Source organism: Taeniopygia guttata, chromosome 37 (assembly GCF_048771995.1).
Source record: "Taeniopygia guttata chromosome 37, bTaeGut7.mat, whole genome shotgun sequence".
Classification (NCBI taxonomy): Eukaryota; Metazoa; Chordata; class Aves; order Passeriformes; family Estrildidae; genus Taeniopygia; species Taeniopygia guttata.
In genome coordinates this window covers 3,007,118-3,023,236 of record NC_133062.1, presented here as the reverse complement: position 1 = coordinate 3,023,236, position 16,119 = coordinate 3,007,118, and the positions used below count along the sequence as shown (strand labels likewise).

The 16,119-nt window shown below is 54.8% G+C and overlaps 1 protein-coding gene across 1 annotated transcript in view; it reads left to right on the top strand.

The window, feature by feature from the left end:
- LOC101233471 (uncharacterized) overlaps positions 1–16,119 on the top strand; it is a 509,180-nt gene that overhangs the window by 111,612 nt on the left and 381,449 nt on the right. The window contains 1 exon segment of the mRNA XM_072921466.1: positions 12,787–13,641. Within this exon segment, the coding sequence (XP_072777567.1) occupies positions 12,787–13,641 (855 nt within the window).

Here is a 16,119-nt window from a genome sequence, read left to right as displayed (position 1 = left end):
CAACCAGTTTGGGAAAAGATTTCCTAGGAGAAAAATAAAAAAACCCTGTTTATTTAACAGGCAAAGCATTCACCAGCACAAAACATGAACAATATTAAACAATAAAACCTGTTGTTGCTGCAAAAGAGATGACAAACTCAGAAAGTCCCTCTGTGGGCTGCAGCTCGGCTCACTCAGTCTCTGATCAGTCCCTCCGTGGCCCAGGCCCAGCCCGGTGACCCACAGGTGTGAGCTGCTGGTGCTCTTCTGGTGTTCAGTCCAGAGCAGGTTTAAACAGCTCCAAAGAAAAAGAAAAACCACAGCCCAGGGAACTTCTCTGCCTCAGCAAACTAAAAACTAACTAAAAGCAAAGGAGAGCTCTGTCCCGCTGTCTGTTGGCAGACAACTGATACCTCAGGTTTTTCTGTTCTGTTTTGGTGTGCAGATTCTAGATTTAGATAAAGTGTTCCTGGGATCTTTTCACAGGGTGGTGAAGACGAAACAATACTGTTCTAGCTGGAGAGTCAAGGACAATCTCTTCAAACTTCAGGCCCAAAGCACAAACAACAGGAAAAGCATAGGGAGGCAAGCAAGGAGGATGAAATGTCATAATTTGAAGCTATTAATTGGGCCGTTAAATCCTGTATGCAAATGGACTAACACTTATAAAAATGTGAGCTCTCATGACCAAGCCCTCTTTTGCTTCCATCTCGGAGCCATCCGGGCAGAGCCCGACCCTGGCTCCGGTACTGCCGGGGTGTGGCCTTTGAAGGCACTTCAATGAATATCCTCTTTACTCCTCTTGGCTCCGTCTGGCCTCTGTCCCAGCTCCTTAAGGCATCTCAGCAGCCCAGGAGCCGGAATGTGGAGGGGTGAGTGCAGTTCCTGAAAACAAACTGCGCGCTTCTTCCTCCCCCTCTTCGCTCTCAGAACCAGCCCTGAAGGTGCAGAACTCATTTCGGGGCCAAACGGACCAATGGGGGTTCGAGCATCGTGAGGTCACCCCAGGACAGGCCCTGCCAGGCTCAGGGGTCCCGTCCCCGCCTCATCTCCGGCTGCCGGGGGTCCCCCAGCTCCGGTATCGCCCCTTCCCCTCTGCCGCCCCGGGGGTCCCACGTTCCGCAGCCCCGGCTCTCACGGGGATCCCCAAAACCAATGTCCCGCCCTGTCAGCGCCGGGCCAGCCCCGCGTGGTCCCCCCGGGACCCTCCGAGGGGCGATCACAGCTCCTCTCCCCCCGAAAAACTCCTCTTGGGGAGCCCGGAGGGATCCGGGGCTCGGCATCTGCCGGCTCCGAGCGCTCTCCAGAAAAATCCTCCCGGAGACCCCTCGATAGAGCCGGGGCGAGCTCGGCCTCCCCCTGCCCTGCGGCTCGGGGCTGGGGCGATGCTGGCGGGGCAGGGGGTGCTGCAGCCCCGGCGTGCGGGCGGTGCGAGCGGCGGGATTCTCCCGCTCCTGCTCCCGCCGCTCCTCCTGTCCCTCCTCCTCCTCCCGCAGCCCCTCCGCTCCAGCCCGGAGCTCTCGGGCACTTAAGCCACAACAAGCATACCTTGTGAACAAAGGAATCACCCTTAAAACTACACTATTGCATATTCATATATCCTTCATGGTTATGCATACATTCTATTTAAAACAAGAAACTCTTGTCTGTTATATGCCAACTGTCTCCTTTAATCTCCATGGCAAGGCCTGAAGAAATTAGCTTCTTCTGACAAGAAAGCCATAAATTCCTCTTCTCTGGAAGATTTAGGCGTTCTGTGATGGTTACGTCAGAGCGACTCTCTCATTCCTTAAAATAAAAAACAAAACACATAAGGAGTTTCTATTTTAACTACTAAAGCTTCATTTTAACTACAAAACTACATTTACCATGCTATTAAAATGTTAATACAGCACTACGAATCAAACTAACATAATACATACAGTAACTCTGTGCAAAGAGCCATATATTATGCGTTTTTCACATTGGATGCCTCCTGGATTGCCCCCGGAAAGAGCCCATCTCTGCACAAAGACACGTTTTTTCAATTGTAAATTAGGTCTTTCTTTCTCTGTCGTCTGTGGTTTCCAGTCTTTCCCGGCTGGGTCTTCAGGTCTTTTAAAACTTTAAGAATCTTTTTCTACAAGCACAACTGACTTCATGTATATTTTACATAATCACGAATTATTCCATAATTTATATTACAATGGGGCTGCACAGATCACCCTGCGGGTCCGTGGGGATGCAGAGATCCCCCTGCAGGTCCGTGGGGATGCAGAGATCCCCCTGCAGCTCCGTGGGGATGCAGAGATCCCCCTGCAGCCCCTGGAGGAGCCAGGCTGGAGCTCGGGGATGCCTGAGAGGAGGCTGTGACCCCGTGGGCAGAGGGGCCCCGCTGGAGCAGCCTGGCCTGGCAGGACCGAGCCCGTGGCACAGTGACCCACGCTGCAGCACTTGGAGGGGGCTGTGCCCCAGGGGATGGACTCGGCTCGGAGAAGTTCCTGGAGAAGTCTCGGCTGGGAGAGAGCGCAGGGTGCAGCAGGGAACGACTCCTGTCCCTGAGCAGAGGGAGAAGCCGCGGGGGATGAGCTGAGCATGGCCCCATTCCCTGTCTCCTGCCCTGCCGGGGGAGGAGGTGCAGCTGGGAGCAGGGAGGCGTGGGGAAAGCTGCATTTAAGGCTCTGCACTGACTTCTCCTCATCCTCCTCTGAGTCTTTGGAGTTTTCTGCCAGAAATCTCTCCCCTCCCCCGCTCACCCACAGGGCTTTGGGCAGGTTTCCCTTTTTGGGGGAAATCAAAGCGAAGCAGCGATGCACTAATGAGGGGCAGGAGAAGGGAGGCTCCCGGGCTTCCCGCAGAGCCGGAGGCACGGAAGGCGCAGGGCCGGGAAAGCCGTGGCGGGAGGTGCGGAGAAGTTTGTTTGTGTGGGCAGCTCAATCCCGCCTCGGGCCCGGGCCCGTCCCGGGGCTGTTGCTCATCTCCGGCTTTGCCCTCACGCAGCGCGGGGGGCCCTGAGAGCGCGGGGCGAGTCTGGGCCGTGCGCAGAGCCCGCCCCCAGCTCGCTGCCATTGGCCGCTGGTGCCGTCAGTCGTGGTTGCGGCGCGCTGATTGGTGGGAGCGGGGCGCAGCACGGCCCCGGCGGCGGGCTGAGGGCGGCCGTGGGCGGGCAGCGGCGCCATTGGCGCCAGGAGCGTCTGTGCGGGCCCGGGAGCGGCGGCAGCGGCCGGAGCGCGGTGAGGCGGCGTCGGCGGAGCTCGGAGGCGGCCCCGGCGCAGGTGGGAGCCGCGCTGGGTTCTGCGGGGGCTCGGGGCTGGCTGCGGGCGGAGGGGGCGGCAGGGGGCTGCGGCGGGTCGGTGGTGCCGTGTCCGGGCCGTGCCGGCCCCGGGCTGAGGGCGCGGCGGGAGCGGCTGCCCGCGGTCTCCTTCCCGCCGGGGCCTGGGCAGGAGCCGCTGCCGGAGCAGCGCTGGCTCGGCCTGGCTGCTGTGGGTAGGACCGAGGGGGCTGCCCCGCGGCCGGGAGCGTGCGGGGAAATTCCCGTCGCCAGAGGTTTCTGTGGCCGGAGGAGAGCGAGGAGTCCTGTAAAAGTGACTTTATTGCCGAGCACGGGGAGAGGCCGTGGGGCATTTGCCGTGCGCTCTCTGCCATGGTTGTAGTCCGCAGCCTCCTTTTTATCCTCATTTTCCCGGCCGCATCTCCCTCTGCCTTTGCCCACGGGCTGAGGTCCTTGGAAGGTTCAGACTTCCAGATGCGCCTGTTGCCTGTCCTCGTTAATATGCACCCTCCTTTTGTATACCAGCCGATATTCATGGCTCTGTTAAGTCTTTGTTCTCCTGAAAGTTCGGGAATTTTGCGGGACTTTGAGAAATTGTGTGGCTCAATTTCTGAAATTTATTGGAATTGAGGGTTTCCCCCGCTACTTCCTTATCTACAGGTCCCTGGCCCTATCTCCAGGCAGATTCACTCCTCAACTCTGTTTTGCTCTTCCCGGGTCCTCTTTGGTTTTGGGATTATTCTCGGTGCCCTCATTCCCTGTCCTTTTGTAGCCGTTTGTGGATCAGGAGGCCTGGCTGCCACCTGCATCCCCTGGCTCAGCTGCTGGATGAGCTGCACTGCCAAGGTGTGGGGCATGGTAAAAAGATGAGAGTTGCTGCAGCACAGAAGAGGAGAAGCAGCACTCGTTTAACCCCTGGTCTGCCCAAGAGCCACGAAAGTGTGTCCCATTCCCATCCTTTCCATGTTTGGACCAACACATAAACTGTTCACCTATTTCCTTTTTTATGTTTCTCAGCACTTTACCTTTGTCGTCTCTTTGCCAACAGCAGTTTGAATCATTTAGTTCTCCACAAACTCCTGCTTTTTCTGCTAACAGAAAATCTGGTCCCATCCCCTAGTGAAATGTTGTGTTCCTCATTTCAGTGGATTGGCCAGCAGGAAGGTCAGGAGCTGGAGCTGTCTGGTTGGTTTTTTTCGAGGACAGTTTGTAATCTAATGATGCCATTGAAATGATAAATGGGTTCTCTGTCTCCTGATGTGAATTGGTTTGGGTTCCCAGGGTCTGGTCCATGGTGTTGTAGGATTTTTTTCTGGTGGCCCTTCATCTTTTCCCCATTTCTGTGTGCTCCCTCAAGCTGGGGCTGCATGAATGACTGCATTTTTCTAAATATAGCATCAAATACTTGAATTCCAACTAATTTCCCTGGACTTGTTCTAGCAAAAGCCCCAGTGCTCTGATACACCCTGTACAGCACAGACAGTGGCAGCAGATGTTGGAGTGGGCAGGAGGATGATCCCCCCCCCCTTATTTTAGTGAAGTTTTCACAACATTCTCCATTTGCTGTTTCCCTTTGCAGCCTCAGCCATTTCTGTTTCAGAGTCAGATCCTCACCATGGGCTCTGTCTTCAGCCGTGCAGATTCCATCTGTGCAAGCAGGCAGAGCTTGGGGTGAGGGGCAGAGGGAATCAGCCAATTCCTGCCCCAGGCAAGAAGAGCCAGGTACATTGTCCCCACTCTGCCCCATCAGTGTTAATTTGCATTTCTAAAGCTCCTCTCCTGGGTGCCTGGAATGCAGCTTCTCTTCCAGAGCAGCCTTCAGCAGCCTCAAATGTGCCCCCCTAAAACCTGCTGCTTTTTTTTTCCCCTTCAAATCCTCTGTTTAATGTTTATGAGTTAAAAGGGCACCTTTAAATCTCTTCTAGTTTTGCAAAATGCAGCCTAAAGGTGAATGTCAAAAAACCCTGACCAAAATTTTGGCATCGCTAAAAGTGAAACAAGAACACACAAAAAAGTTCCAAGTCCATTAATTTTTTTCTCGTTTTTCTCAGAGTAAAAACCCATTCTAACATCCCTGACCAAACCTAACCAGCGACATAGAAGTAGGATTATTTTAAAAAATATTCTCATGCTATATACTCTGCACTGAAGCTACAGGAAAACGAAAAACTCCACCAATATGTTTAGTGTTAGAGTAAAGGCATTTCTTCATTCTGGCCAGGATGTGCAACAGAAATCATTCCATCTCCACATAGCCCAAGTGTGCAGAGAAAATCGTTCCATGACACGTGGGTTTTACTCGATTTTTCCCTAATTTAATACAGTCTAAAGCAATCTAAATCCACTGGTTTAATGTTCTGTAGTTTCAAGTTGTGCAGATTTCTTTGCTTCTGCTGTTAATGAAGTGGGAAGTGCTGATTTCCTTCTCAGCCTTTTGCAGACCAGGTGTCTGCAGCCCTGGCAGTGTCTGGGGTAGGTGTTGGTTGCTGTTTGCTGCTGGGGTTGATGTTTTGCTGCTGGGCGTTATCTTTGTGGGTATCTTTTGGGCCATTCCCAGTGTGTTGAGGTGTTAAACTCATCTCCATTGAGTGGTGTTACATCCCTTAACAAAACCTTTAACATTTCTTTCCCCAGGGCCAAGGCAAAGCAAGCCTGAGTAGAGAAATGAAAGGTTAACAATGTTAAAGTCTATGAGCTGGTGTATTTTCCATCAATGCCATGGCAGGCAGGGCAGTGTGTGAGTGTAAGTGAGAGCCAGAGTGGAATTGTCCCGTGCTCTTGCCCAGCAGCTGTGGCAGGGCAGGCCCAGAGAGCGCTGAAGCTGCAGCAGTGGCAGCAAGGGCTGTCCCCGGTGGCTGGAGCTGCCAAAGGAGGGTGGCCAGGCCGAGGATTTCAGCAGAGGATGTGTGGGCCGATGTCCTGCTGGGATGGTGGCAACAGCAAAGTGCCAAGGCAGGCTCTGTGCCAGCCCAGCTTCCTGGGGGAGAGATTGCACCAGAGACAGGATTCTGGCCACAGACTGCTTTAAATGTGCATCCCTTATCTCCACCCTGCACTAGGTAGAGAATTCCCAGGGTAAGGAATTCCTGAGATCAATTGCAAGGGGAAATGATTGAATATCTGCCCTGGGTCTGGCTCTTCTTCTTGCCCAAGCAAATGGCAAAAGCCGTACCCATGGCATCTTGGTTTCTATCCCAGCTTTCAAAGGTGTTTCTTTCCATCCCCTTTCATTTTTTGTACCCAGCCTGAGCTCTGGGGGTGCCAGGGGTTCTGGAGGTCCCATTGTATTCCTAAAGCTGCCATAACCCCCTGGAGGATCTTTCCTGTAAAATGAGTTCTGCTGTCTGTGTCTGTTGCTTCCACAATACCTTTTATTGGAGTTATGTCTTTTAGAAATACCTTAATAAGTGATCCAGTGGCTGCTGAGCAATCAGAATTGCTTTTGCCCCCCTGTTAGGTGAGATGGTGTCACCAGAAGATATTGAAGCCTTCCTGCTCAGGGCATTTCAGTTCCAGGCTCTTACAAGCACACACAGCTGTGCCAGTTGAGCTGACCATGGAGGGTAACCTGGGCTTTGTCTGATTCCCTTTCCTCAAAAACAGCGTGTCTTGGGACTCTTTTCCCTTCTGCTGCCCTTGAAGAGCCATCCACAAAGACATTTTCTGCCTCAGGCCAGGCAATGTCTCCTGAATCTTGCCCAGGCTGGGTCTGGAGCTGTGTCACTTGAATGCAGTGCTGGGTTTCTTCCCAGCCCCTCTGGGGGCTGTTCAAACAGGAGGCTGGGTTAAACCCTTCCCCTGTCCTCAGTTCTGAATCCTCCTGTGCCACTGAACAAGTTTCACACTGTAATAACCGAGCACTGCTCATCCATTGCGAGGCTCTTTTGGTTATCAAAGCTTGAACTTGATGGCAGACTGGAACAGTTGGAGATCCTGTTGTCATCAGGTTTTGGGCCTCGGTTCCCGTTGAAGCTGTGGCTGCACAATTCTGCAGACAATGAGGCCACTCTGGCCACTGGGTGAAACATTTTGGCCCAAGAATTCCTTTGGCATGGCCCTATTGAACATTCACCTACAATTCCAATTTCTTTTCTGAGTCCGGAAGAGCCACAGCTGAGGCATCAATATTTTTGGTTTTTCATTTTCTCAAGTTTTATTCTCTTTCTCCTGTCCATACAACAACGTGTAGGCTGTCTGGGGTTAAAAAGTCCTACAAAGTTCTGGCTGGAACAGAGAATCCTCAATCCAGGCTGTGTAATTCTCTATTAAATCTCACAATTGTCGCAGCTCCTTTTTGGTCCTGGATAACGTTACTTCTGAGATTGCCCACACCTTCTCTTGGTCATTCAACCACGTAACTTCAATCAAAATATGTCCCAAATATTTAACGTTTTTCTCCACCATTTGCACTTTTTCCCTTAATACTCAAAAATTGTTTTTTATCTAGAAAATTCAGCCATTTCACAGAGGCTTTGTCTACCACTTGTTCTTGTGCTCCTCATTGGAGCCATCAGATTCCCTGACTGGCAGGATAGGAGTGCTGTAGGGAGACATCCCTGGCTCCAAGAGCCCTGCCTTTAGCAGGGATTCCATACCAGGCTGTGAGCCCTTCCTTTCCCTCCCCTGGAACAGGGTGTTGCTTTTAGCCCCCACTTGTCCTGGTTGCTTCCAAGTAATTTGGAGAGGCTCCACATCAAATTTTCCCTCTGGGGCTGCTCACACCCCTGGGTTCCCTTCAGCACAGGCCGTGCCAGACATTTGACACAAAGGTACAGCAGCAATAGCCTCTGTATCACCTTTTACAATATTACAATGCCACCATCAAATTCCTTCCTAGTTAATAACAATCACAGTAGGAAGAAAAGAAATCGGTTTATTTCAAACCAATCCTCCACAGCTCCTAATAGTGATTGAACAAATGACACCAGCTCAACTTTCCCATTTATTCCCTTAATAATGAAAACATTCCTTTACAGTGTTCCCCCCTTAGGTGTAAGATTCAGAGTGGATGGAGAGGTCCCTGTGTCCATCAGGAGAGGCCTCCTCTGGATGCAGACCCAGCCTGGATGTTCTCCAGGGCTGCAGTGTGGTGGGTCCCCGGTGGGATGGGAGCTCAGAGAGCCCTGACAATCCATGTCCATGCAGGGGTGGACTCGCTCCTCCTGAGGGTGCTGCTGTCTGTGCTTGCAGTGTCCTTGTGGGCTGCAGCTGGAGCCCTGACTCCTTCCCAGGGGCTGTTTGGGTGGGCTCTGCCCTGGCCAGGAGGGCAATGCCTCTGCCAGGTGCTTGTGGCCAACGCCGTTCCCTGGGTGCTGGGGCCCCCTTGGGCCCTGGGGTTGGTCCCTCAGGGGCTGTGGGAACTCTGCCATGGCCTTTGCCTTCAGCTTGGCCTTTTGCTCATCCCTCCTTGCCTTCAGCTGCTGTGCCTTTGTGCCCAAGTGCTGCAGGGCCTTCTTCTGCCACTCCTGCAGCCCCGGTCACTGCCTGTGGGTGCTCATCCTCTGAGAGCTGCTGAGCTTTCTGCAAAATCTTTCCTTTCTGCAGGGACCCAGACCAAATCCTTCACAGAAAATCCTGATCCTTCATGTACCATCATGTCATGTTTTGATGCTGGCACAATGCCTGTGTCCCCATGGAAATCCAGCTTCCCAAATAAGTGCTGTGAGATGCAATAAGGAACAGAGCAGAGCAGGCCTAAGCTTAGAAATAAAGGAGAAAGAACTTTATTAAGCTACTACTATAATAAAAGATACACACTGCATCTAGAATTAAAACCTTCCAAAGCATTCCTCCTCCCTGCACCCAAACTCCAACAAATCACAGTGGGACACAACTTGGACCCTCAATCAGGTCATTACCTTTCAGATAATCAATACTCAGTCTATCAGGGGAGAGACGAGTCTCTCTTGCACCACAGACCCCCAGGAAACACAATTGCCACCTCTCGTGTTTCCATGTCACACATGGCACTGCCCAGAGAAAATGTGCCCGTGTGACACTCCTTGCCATGTCACAGTGCCCTCACCGCCGTGCATGGACAGACTGCTCATAGGGCTCCTTTAAGGATGCTTTGCCAAGGAACAAAAGAAACAACAGTTCAGTTTTCATTTTGGGAACACAGTCCCCCCCCCATTTTCCTCCTCCCCTGGGGCTGAGGGTGCAAACGGAGATCTTCTTCCTGAAGACAGAGGGCATCACCACACCCTCCTCAGCTTTCCTCTGTTCACTCCATTCCTGTGCTGGAATTTGCTGAAGCAGGTCTCTTGGCTCACCATTGCATCCCCCTAAAGATGCAGTCTCTGTTGCAGGAGAAACTGGTTCAGTCAATGGCTTACAAGAAAAGTCCAGCCAAAAGCCACTCCATCATCTCCCCCCCAACCTGCTTTTCCTAACATCTCAGGTCCCAGACTGTCTCTTTTCTCTTTCAAGTGGAGGAGGAGTAATATTTCACAAAGCTTTCATTTCCCAGGAAAGGGTTAAAAGTCTTGGACTGCCCTGACTGCTGAAATCTCAGCCCAAACCCCAACTCCCAGGGCTGGGCACCTTCCCCTCCCCCCCCCCCCCCGGGCTTCTCCTTCTCCTCTGCCAGTGAATTTCCAGGTGCCTTCAGGCTCTCTGTCTGTTTCCCTCCGGTGGTGTGGGGGCGTGGGGAACAAAGACATCTCAGGTTTCCTCCCCCTGGCCTATCCCTCCCAGGCCGCAGGGCTTCCATTCCCCTACCCAGCCCGTGGTGGGCGGGGGAGAGTCTGCACTCTCCAAAGAGACAGTTCTGCTGGGAGTTCTTGCTTTGAACCCTGTGTTCTCAGAGGCGTGCCCATGCCTTCAGTGGCCACTCCCGGTGCCAATATCCAAACCTGACCACTGATTGCTTTGAGACCGGCTGCCTGAGAAAATTCACTTCCGTGTCCAACCATGAAAATCTGTGTTTCCAGATGTTGCTTTGTTTTGCTCCTTGTGCTCAGGGTCCCCTGCACAGCCCATGTGGCAGAGCCGGTGCCTGTCCTGCCGCAGTGTCCAAAGGCGGCCCCCCCGGCGGGCAGGGCCGGCAGCTCCCCGGGGCCGGGCAGCGGCCGGGGCGTCCCGCAGCCTCCTGGGGGCCGGGGGCCACTGCCGGCCCTGCCCGGGGCTGGTGGGCTCAGGCAGCGCCCGGCGCTGAGCCCCGGCTGCCCCACAGCCCCGGCCCGGCCCCGCAGCTCCCCACAGGCCCCCAGCCCTGCTCCCGGTCCCGCACCTCTGCGCCCGCTGCTGCCGCTGCCCACCACAGAGAAACCCCTGACATCCTGACCTCCTGCTTTTCCTCTCCTGGAAACTGGGAATTCAAAGTATCAGCTGGCAAATTGTCAGGATAAGACCCTGCTGAAAAACATCCCAATCCTGAGTATTTTTCTCTTCCTCCTCTTTGCCATCATCCATTTTCTTACCGCATAGATTCCTCCTGCTGCTTCTTGCCTGAACCATATTGCTGCACACTCCCCTTCACCTGATCCCTTCCCAGCACACCAACACCATCCATCCCCTGTTGTCCAAATCCCTTCTCCCCTTCCCTTATTGCCCCCCCGGGTGTCCATGTCCTTAATTACCTCTGGGGGAATGTGCAAACTACCTCAACATTCTCCCAAGGGACCCTTCAGAGACATTTTGGGATCATCATCCCTTTGTCCAGGAGCCCTCCCTGGCTTTCCCTTTTCTCCCCTCCATGGGTGCCCTGCCATGTTCACTCCCCGAAGATCCCAGGGCACTCACTGATGAGATTTTCAGTGCTCTCTCCCTGCTGACTCTTCACAGACCCCCCTGATGTGTCACTCGTCTGTCTCCTGGTCACTCCCGGGTCCCCAATCAATCCCAGGTGCTGTCGCCAGCCAAGGGAGCTGATCACCCAAAGTGGGTGAGGCACCTTCAGCTGCACTCCCTGCCCCAGGGTGTGCGGAAAAATTGACATCACCAGAGGATTCTGTCCACAAAGCAGACAGAGGAGTCCTGTGAAACTAATTTCATTTCTAAAAATAGGAGAGGCCATGGGACATTCCCCATGGGATCTCTCCAATTGTTGGAGGACACAGCCTCCCTTTAATCCTAATTCTCCTGGCCACATCTCCCTCTGCTTTCCCCATTGGCTGAAGTACTTGAGAGCTACAGACTTCCCAATCCACCTACTATGTACTCCCTTAGTATGCTCCCTGCTTTTATATAGCAAATGATATTCATGGTCTGTTAAGTCTTTGTTGTTCTTCTGGAAGTTCATGAACTGAGCCGGGCCTTGGCTGAGCAGCAGTCTATGTCATCAATTAATAACATTTTCTGAAACCAAGGCTTCTCCTGTCACTTACTTACATGAAAGTTGCTTGACCCTATCTCCGAGCAGATTCAGAGCATCTGTTTGTAAAGACACTTTGCTCTTGCTCCTTTCATGGGGGTCCCCCGTTTGTGGGACATCCCCCCTGGAGCAGGGTGTCCCCTCTTTGCTGCAGCCGCAGCCCTCAGGCAGAGCTCAGCCAATCAGAGCCCGCGGCGCTGATGACTCACCAGTTGCCGGGCAGACTCGCAGCTCCCCGCGTTCCCCACCTGGACCCCACCTGCGCCCCCCCCTTGGCCCCATCGCCCCCGCGAGGGGAATTTGGGGAGGTGGGAGTGGGGCAGCGCCAAGGCCGGGCCCCCCCGCACTGTCCTGGCGGGAGCGGCTGCAGTGGGGACCGAGTGCGGGCGGGAGCGGCCGAGAGCCCAGCGCTGCCCCAGCCCGACCTGCCCCAGCTCCATCCCTGCCCCTCGGCTGGGATGCTGTGGGTCTGGGGGGAAGAGGGAGCCGGCAGTGGGTGCTGGGCCTGGGGGCAGGAGGAGAAGGGAAGGAGAAGCAGGCTTGAGGAACAGAATGGTCAAACTATGCAGGTGGCAGGAGAAGGTGGGATTGTGCAGGGGGCGGAATGGCCGGAGGAAGAGGAGTGTGAGGAAGAGTAGGGACACAGGAGGATGAGGAGGAGCAGAAAGAGGAAGCAGCAGAAGGTTCCACCCTCCCTGTATCTGCAGCCTCCCTCCAGCCCCAGGAGCGCTGCTTCCCCCACATGCAGCAGGTGACTGTGGAGGGGGATCCAGGATTTTCACGGGGTGAATCTTGGTGTTTCTGAGCTTTCTTGGGCTAAATGTTGGTGCTTTGGCTTTATGTGGCAGCTGAATCTTTATGTTTTGGAGGAGGTTTTTGCTGGCTTGTTATGTTGGGGGAGTTTTTGATCTGTGTCTTGGAAATTTGTAGGATTTTTGGGCTGAATCTTGGTGTTTTGGAGGTTCTTACAGGCACAAGGTTCCCAAGGACTTCCTGAGATAAACTGGAGCAAGGAGGAATCTCCAGTCCAAGATGCTCTCCTCTTGTTTTTTTCCCCAAACCAGGATTTTTCATTCCCTGCGTGTGTCTGGATGGAGGAGGAGGAAAAGCCCCGGAGATGCTGCAGGAGGAGGAGCTGCAAACCCAGCCCAGGGAGCTGCGGGGAGGAAAGAGCCCCCCTGAGCCAGGAAGGCGGGCGGAGATCCAGCTGGAGCTCGGAGCTGGTGGAGAAGTCTCATGGCAGGGAGAAGCCCCACAAGTGCTTGGAATGTGGGAAGGGTTTCAGCTGGAGATCCAACCTGATCCGGCACCAGAGGATCCACACCGGGGAGAGGCCCTATGAGTGTGGGGAGTGTGGGAAGAGGTTTCGGACCAGCTCCAATCTCCTCGTACATGAGCGGAGTCACACAGAGGAGAGGCCCTTCCGCTGCCCCGACTGCGGGAAGGGCTTCAAGCAAAACTCCAACCTCATCGAGCACCGGCGCATCCACACAGGGGAGAGGCCCTACGAGTGTCCCCAGTGTGGGAAGAGGTTTCAGACCAGCTCCCATCTCCTCCTACATGAGCGGATTCACACAGAGGAGAGGCCCTTCCGCTGCCCCGACTGCGGGGAGGGCTTCAAGCGAAACTCCAACCTCACCGTGCACCTCCGCATCCACACTGGGGAGAGGCCCTACGAGTGTGGGAAGTGTGGGAAGAGCTTCAGACAGAGGTCTCACCTGATTCAGCACCAGGTGATCCACACCGGGGAAGGGCCTTACAAATGTTTGGAATGTGGGAAGAGCTTTGGGTGGAGCTCAGCCCTGAGAACACACCAGCGCATCCACACTGGGGAGAGGCCCTACGAGTGTCCCCAGTGTGGGAAGAGGTTTCAGACCAGCTCCAATCTCCTCCTACATGAGCGGATTCACACCGAGGAGAGGCCCTTCCGCTGCCCCGACTGCGGGAAGGGCTTCAAGCAAAACTCCAACCTCACCGTGCACTGGCGCATCCACACCGGGGAGAGGCCCTACGAGTGTGGGGAGTGTGGGAAGGGTTTCTCAGCGAGCTCAGCCTTGACCCAGCACCAACGGAGGCACCACTAAGGGAAGCCCTCTGAGTGCCCTGAGTGAGGGAAGAGCTTGGAGTGTGGGAAGAGAGTGAGGGAAGAGCTTGGAGTGAGGGAAGAGCTTGGAGTGAGGGAAGAGAGTGAGAGAAGAGCTTGGTGCGCTGCTCCAGCTCCATCCCCCATGGGAGGATCCGGGCTGGATGATCCCCAGTGACCCCCGTTGGGCAGAGCCCTGGTGCCCTCGTATGGGGAATAAAACAGAGAGTAAAGCAATGGAGCTGATAAAGGGGCCCGATATCTGAGGCCTGACTGAGCAGAAACTGTGGGAGACACAGACACAGTTTAAGTCTCCCTGGGCAAGAAGTGACCAAGCAACGTGGTGTGAGACTTTGTGATAAAATAATGTTACCAGTTGATGTCATGTCATGAAGAATGTGTAACCAATGGGAAATTGTTACCAAAAACAGAGCCCTATATAAGCACCATACAAGTAAATCCCTGTATAAACACCTGGTACACACAATAAAATTGGCTTTGGTCTAATCTCGGATGTCCCCGTCTCTCCCTGGTGGATATCCCTGTTGTGGGTGATCCCCGTTGGGTGGGGGAAGGTGTTGGAGGGATTTCTTTCCCTTCTCCTCGTGCTGCCGTGGTTTGGTTGGTAATAAATTCCCTCCCTGTGCCCGGGCTGGGTCTGTTGTCCCCGTGCCGCTGCTCGGGGCGGGATCTCTCCCGTTCCTTCTCTGCACTCCCGGGCCTCTCCTCAGCCAATGAGAGAATGCGGTGGACAAGAGTCAGCCAATCAGAGAGAGCGGCGCTGATGACTCACCAGTTGCCGGGCAGACCCGCAGCAGGCAGTGTTCCCCACCCGGACCCCGCCCTCCCTGCCCAGTGCCGGCCCCGCCGTGGGGTCCCCCCAAGTCCCTCCCCAGTGCCCCCACAAACTGGGCTGGGTTTAACTGGGAAGCTTTACTGGGAACACTGGGAGCAGGCGGGCAGGGGCAGAGTGACAGCAGGGCTGGGGTTACACAGGACCCCCCAAAATCAGCGTGGGGATGGAGCGGGGGATCCCGGCTGGGCCCGAGGCCACAGGGAAGCTCTGCGGCCGCCGGTGGCTCAGGAGCTCTGTGGGCAGAGAAACAGGGGTGACACCGGGCTGGGGGCCCCGGGGGGAGCACACACACTCTGGGGGAGAGGGGACACGACCCCTTGGGAACCCGCTGACCTTGCACAGGTAGAACCAGAGCCCCAGAGCCAGGAAGACGAGGCCCAACACGAAACCCTCAGTGCCTGACAGCATCTTGCTACAGGCGGCATCTCTGAGGGGTTTGCAGGGGTCAGGACCCCCCAAAAGCTCTCACAGGCACCCAAGCTCCTCCAAGCACCCTCCTGGTCGCTCCCAGCCCACTCAGGATCCCCTGAAACCTCCCTCTTTATCCCTTCCTCACCACCCCAGGACCCACCAAAGCCCCTCCTGTCCCTCTCAGGATCCCACAACCCCCTTCCAGTCACCCCCTGCTGCCCCAGGATCCCCAAACCCTCTCCCAGTCCCTTCCCAACCCCACCAGGATTCACCCAGACCCCTCCCAGTCTCCTCCCAGCACAATCAACCTCATCCTCATCTCTGCTTTTCCATCCCTAATCTCCATCCAGCCCCTCCAGGCTCACTCTAGTCCCTCCCAGTCACACCCAGCACCCCCAAATTCCTGCCCAGTGTCCACCACGGCCCCCAGAACCCCATCCCACCCTCCCCAGTATCCTCCAAACCCCTTCTTAGCCCTTCCAAACCCCCAACCTCCTCTCCTAGTTGAAACCAGGCTCTCTCCAACTCCCTCCCAGTTGGTCCCAGCACCTCCCACTGGCTCTCCCAGTACCCCGAATTCCTTCCCCCTACCGCAGTTCCGGCTCAGGGGGTGCTCCAGGCTGACATGCTCCACCTGGCGGGTGGAGGTGAGCTCGCCCCGGGTTGGGGTTTCCAGCAGGACCAGGAGCTGGTGGGTCCAGTGTGGTAGATAGGGACAGGCGAACGGAAGATCTCGGGATGTGACGGAAAGAAAGACCCTTCCCCCTTCTCTCTGCTTTGCGTTATCTATTAACCCCAGAGCATGTAACCACACCTAACCCAGTAGTTTTCCATTCCCGACTAACCTAGAGACCCTACCAACCCCCCTCTGATGTAGCAAAGTGCCCCAAAACTATTTAAACCCATGAGATAAGGTAATAAATGCTTTTGACCGTCCACCACATTGGTGTCAGCATGTGTCGTTAGTCCGAGTAGCCCGGACAGGCCGGGCTGCCGTGCTGTCGTCCTGTAACCAGGTCGCCGTTGTCTTTCATAAAGGCAACATATCTGGTGCCGAAACCCAGGAAGAAGAGAAATTCGCTCAGGTAACGGGATACGCCTGGACAGGAGCAGCGGCCGGAGTGGTCAGACCGTATCTTGGCGCAGGGAGACGTCCCAGGACCCGCGAGCGTCATGGACAGCATCGCCAGGGTCGTAAGTGTGATTTATAAGCAATGGAGTATCAA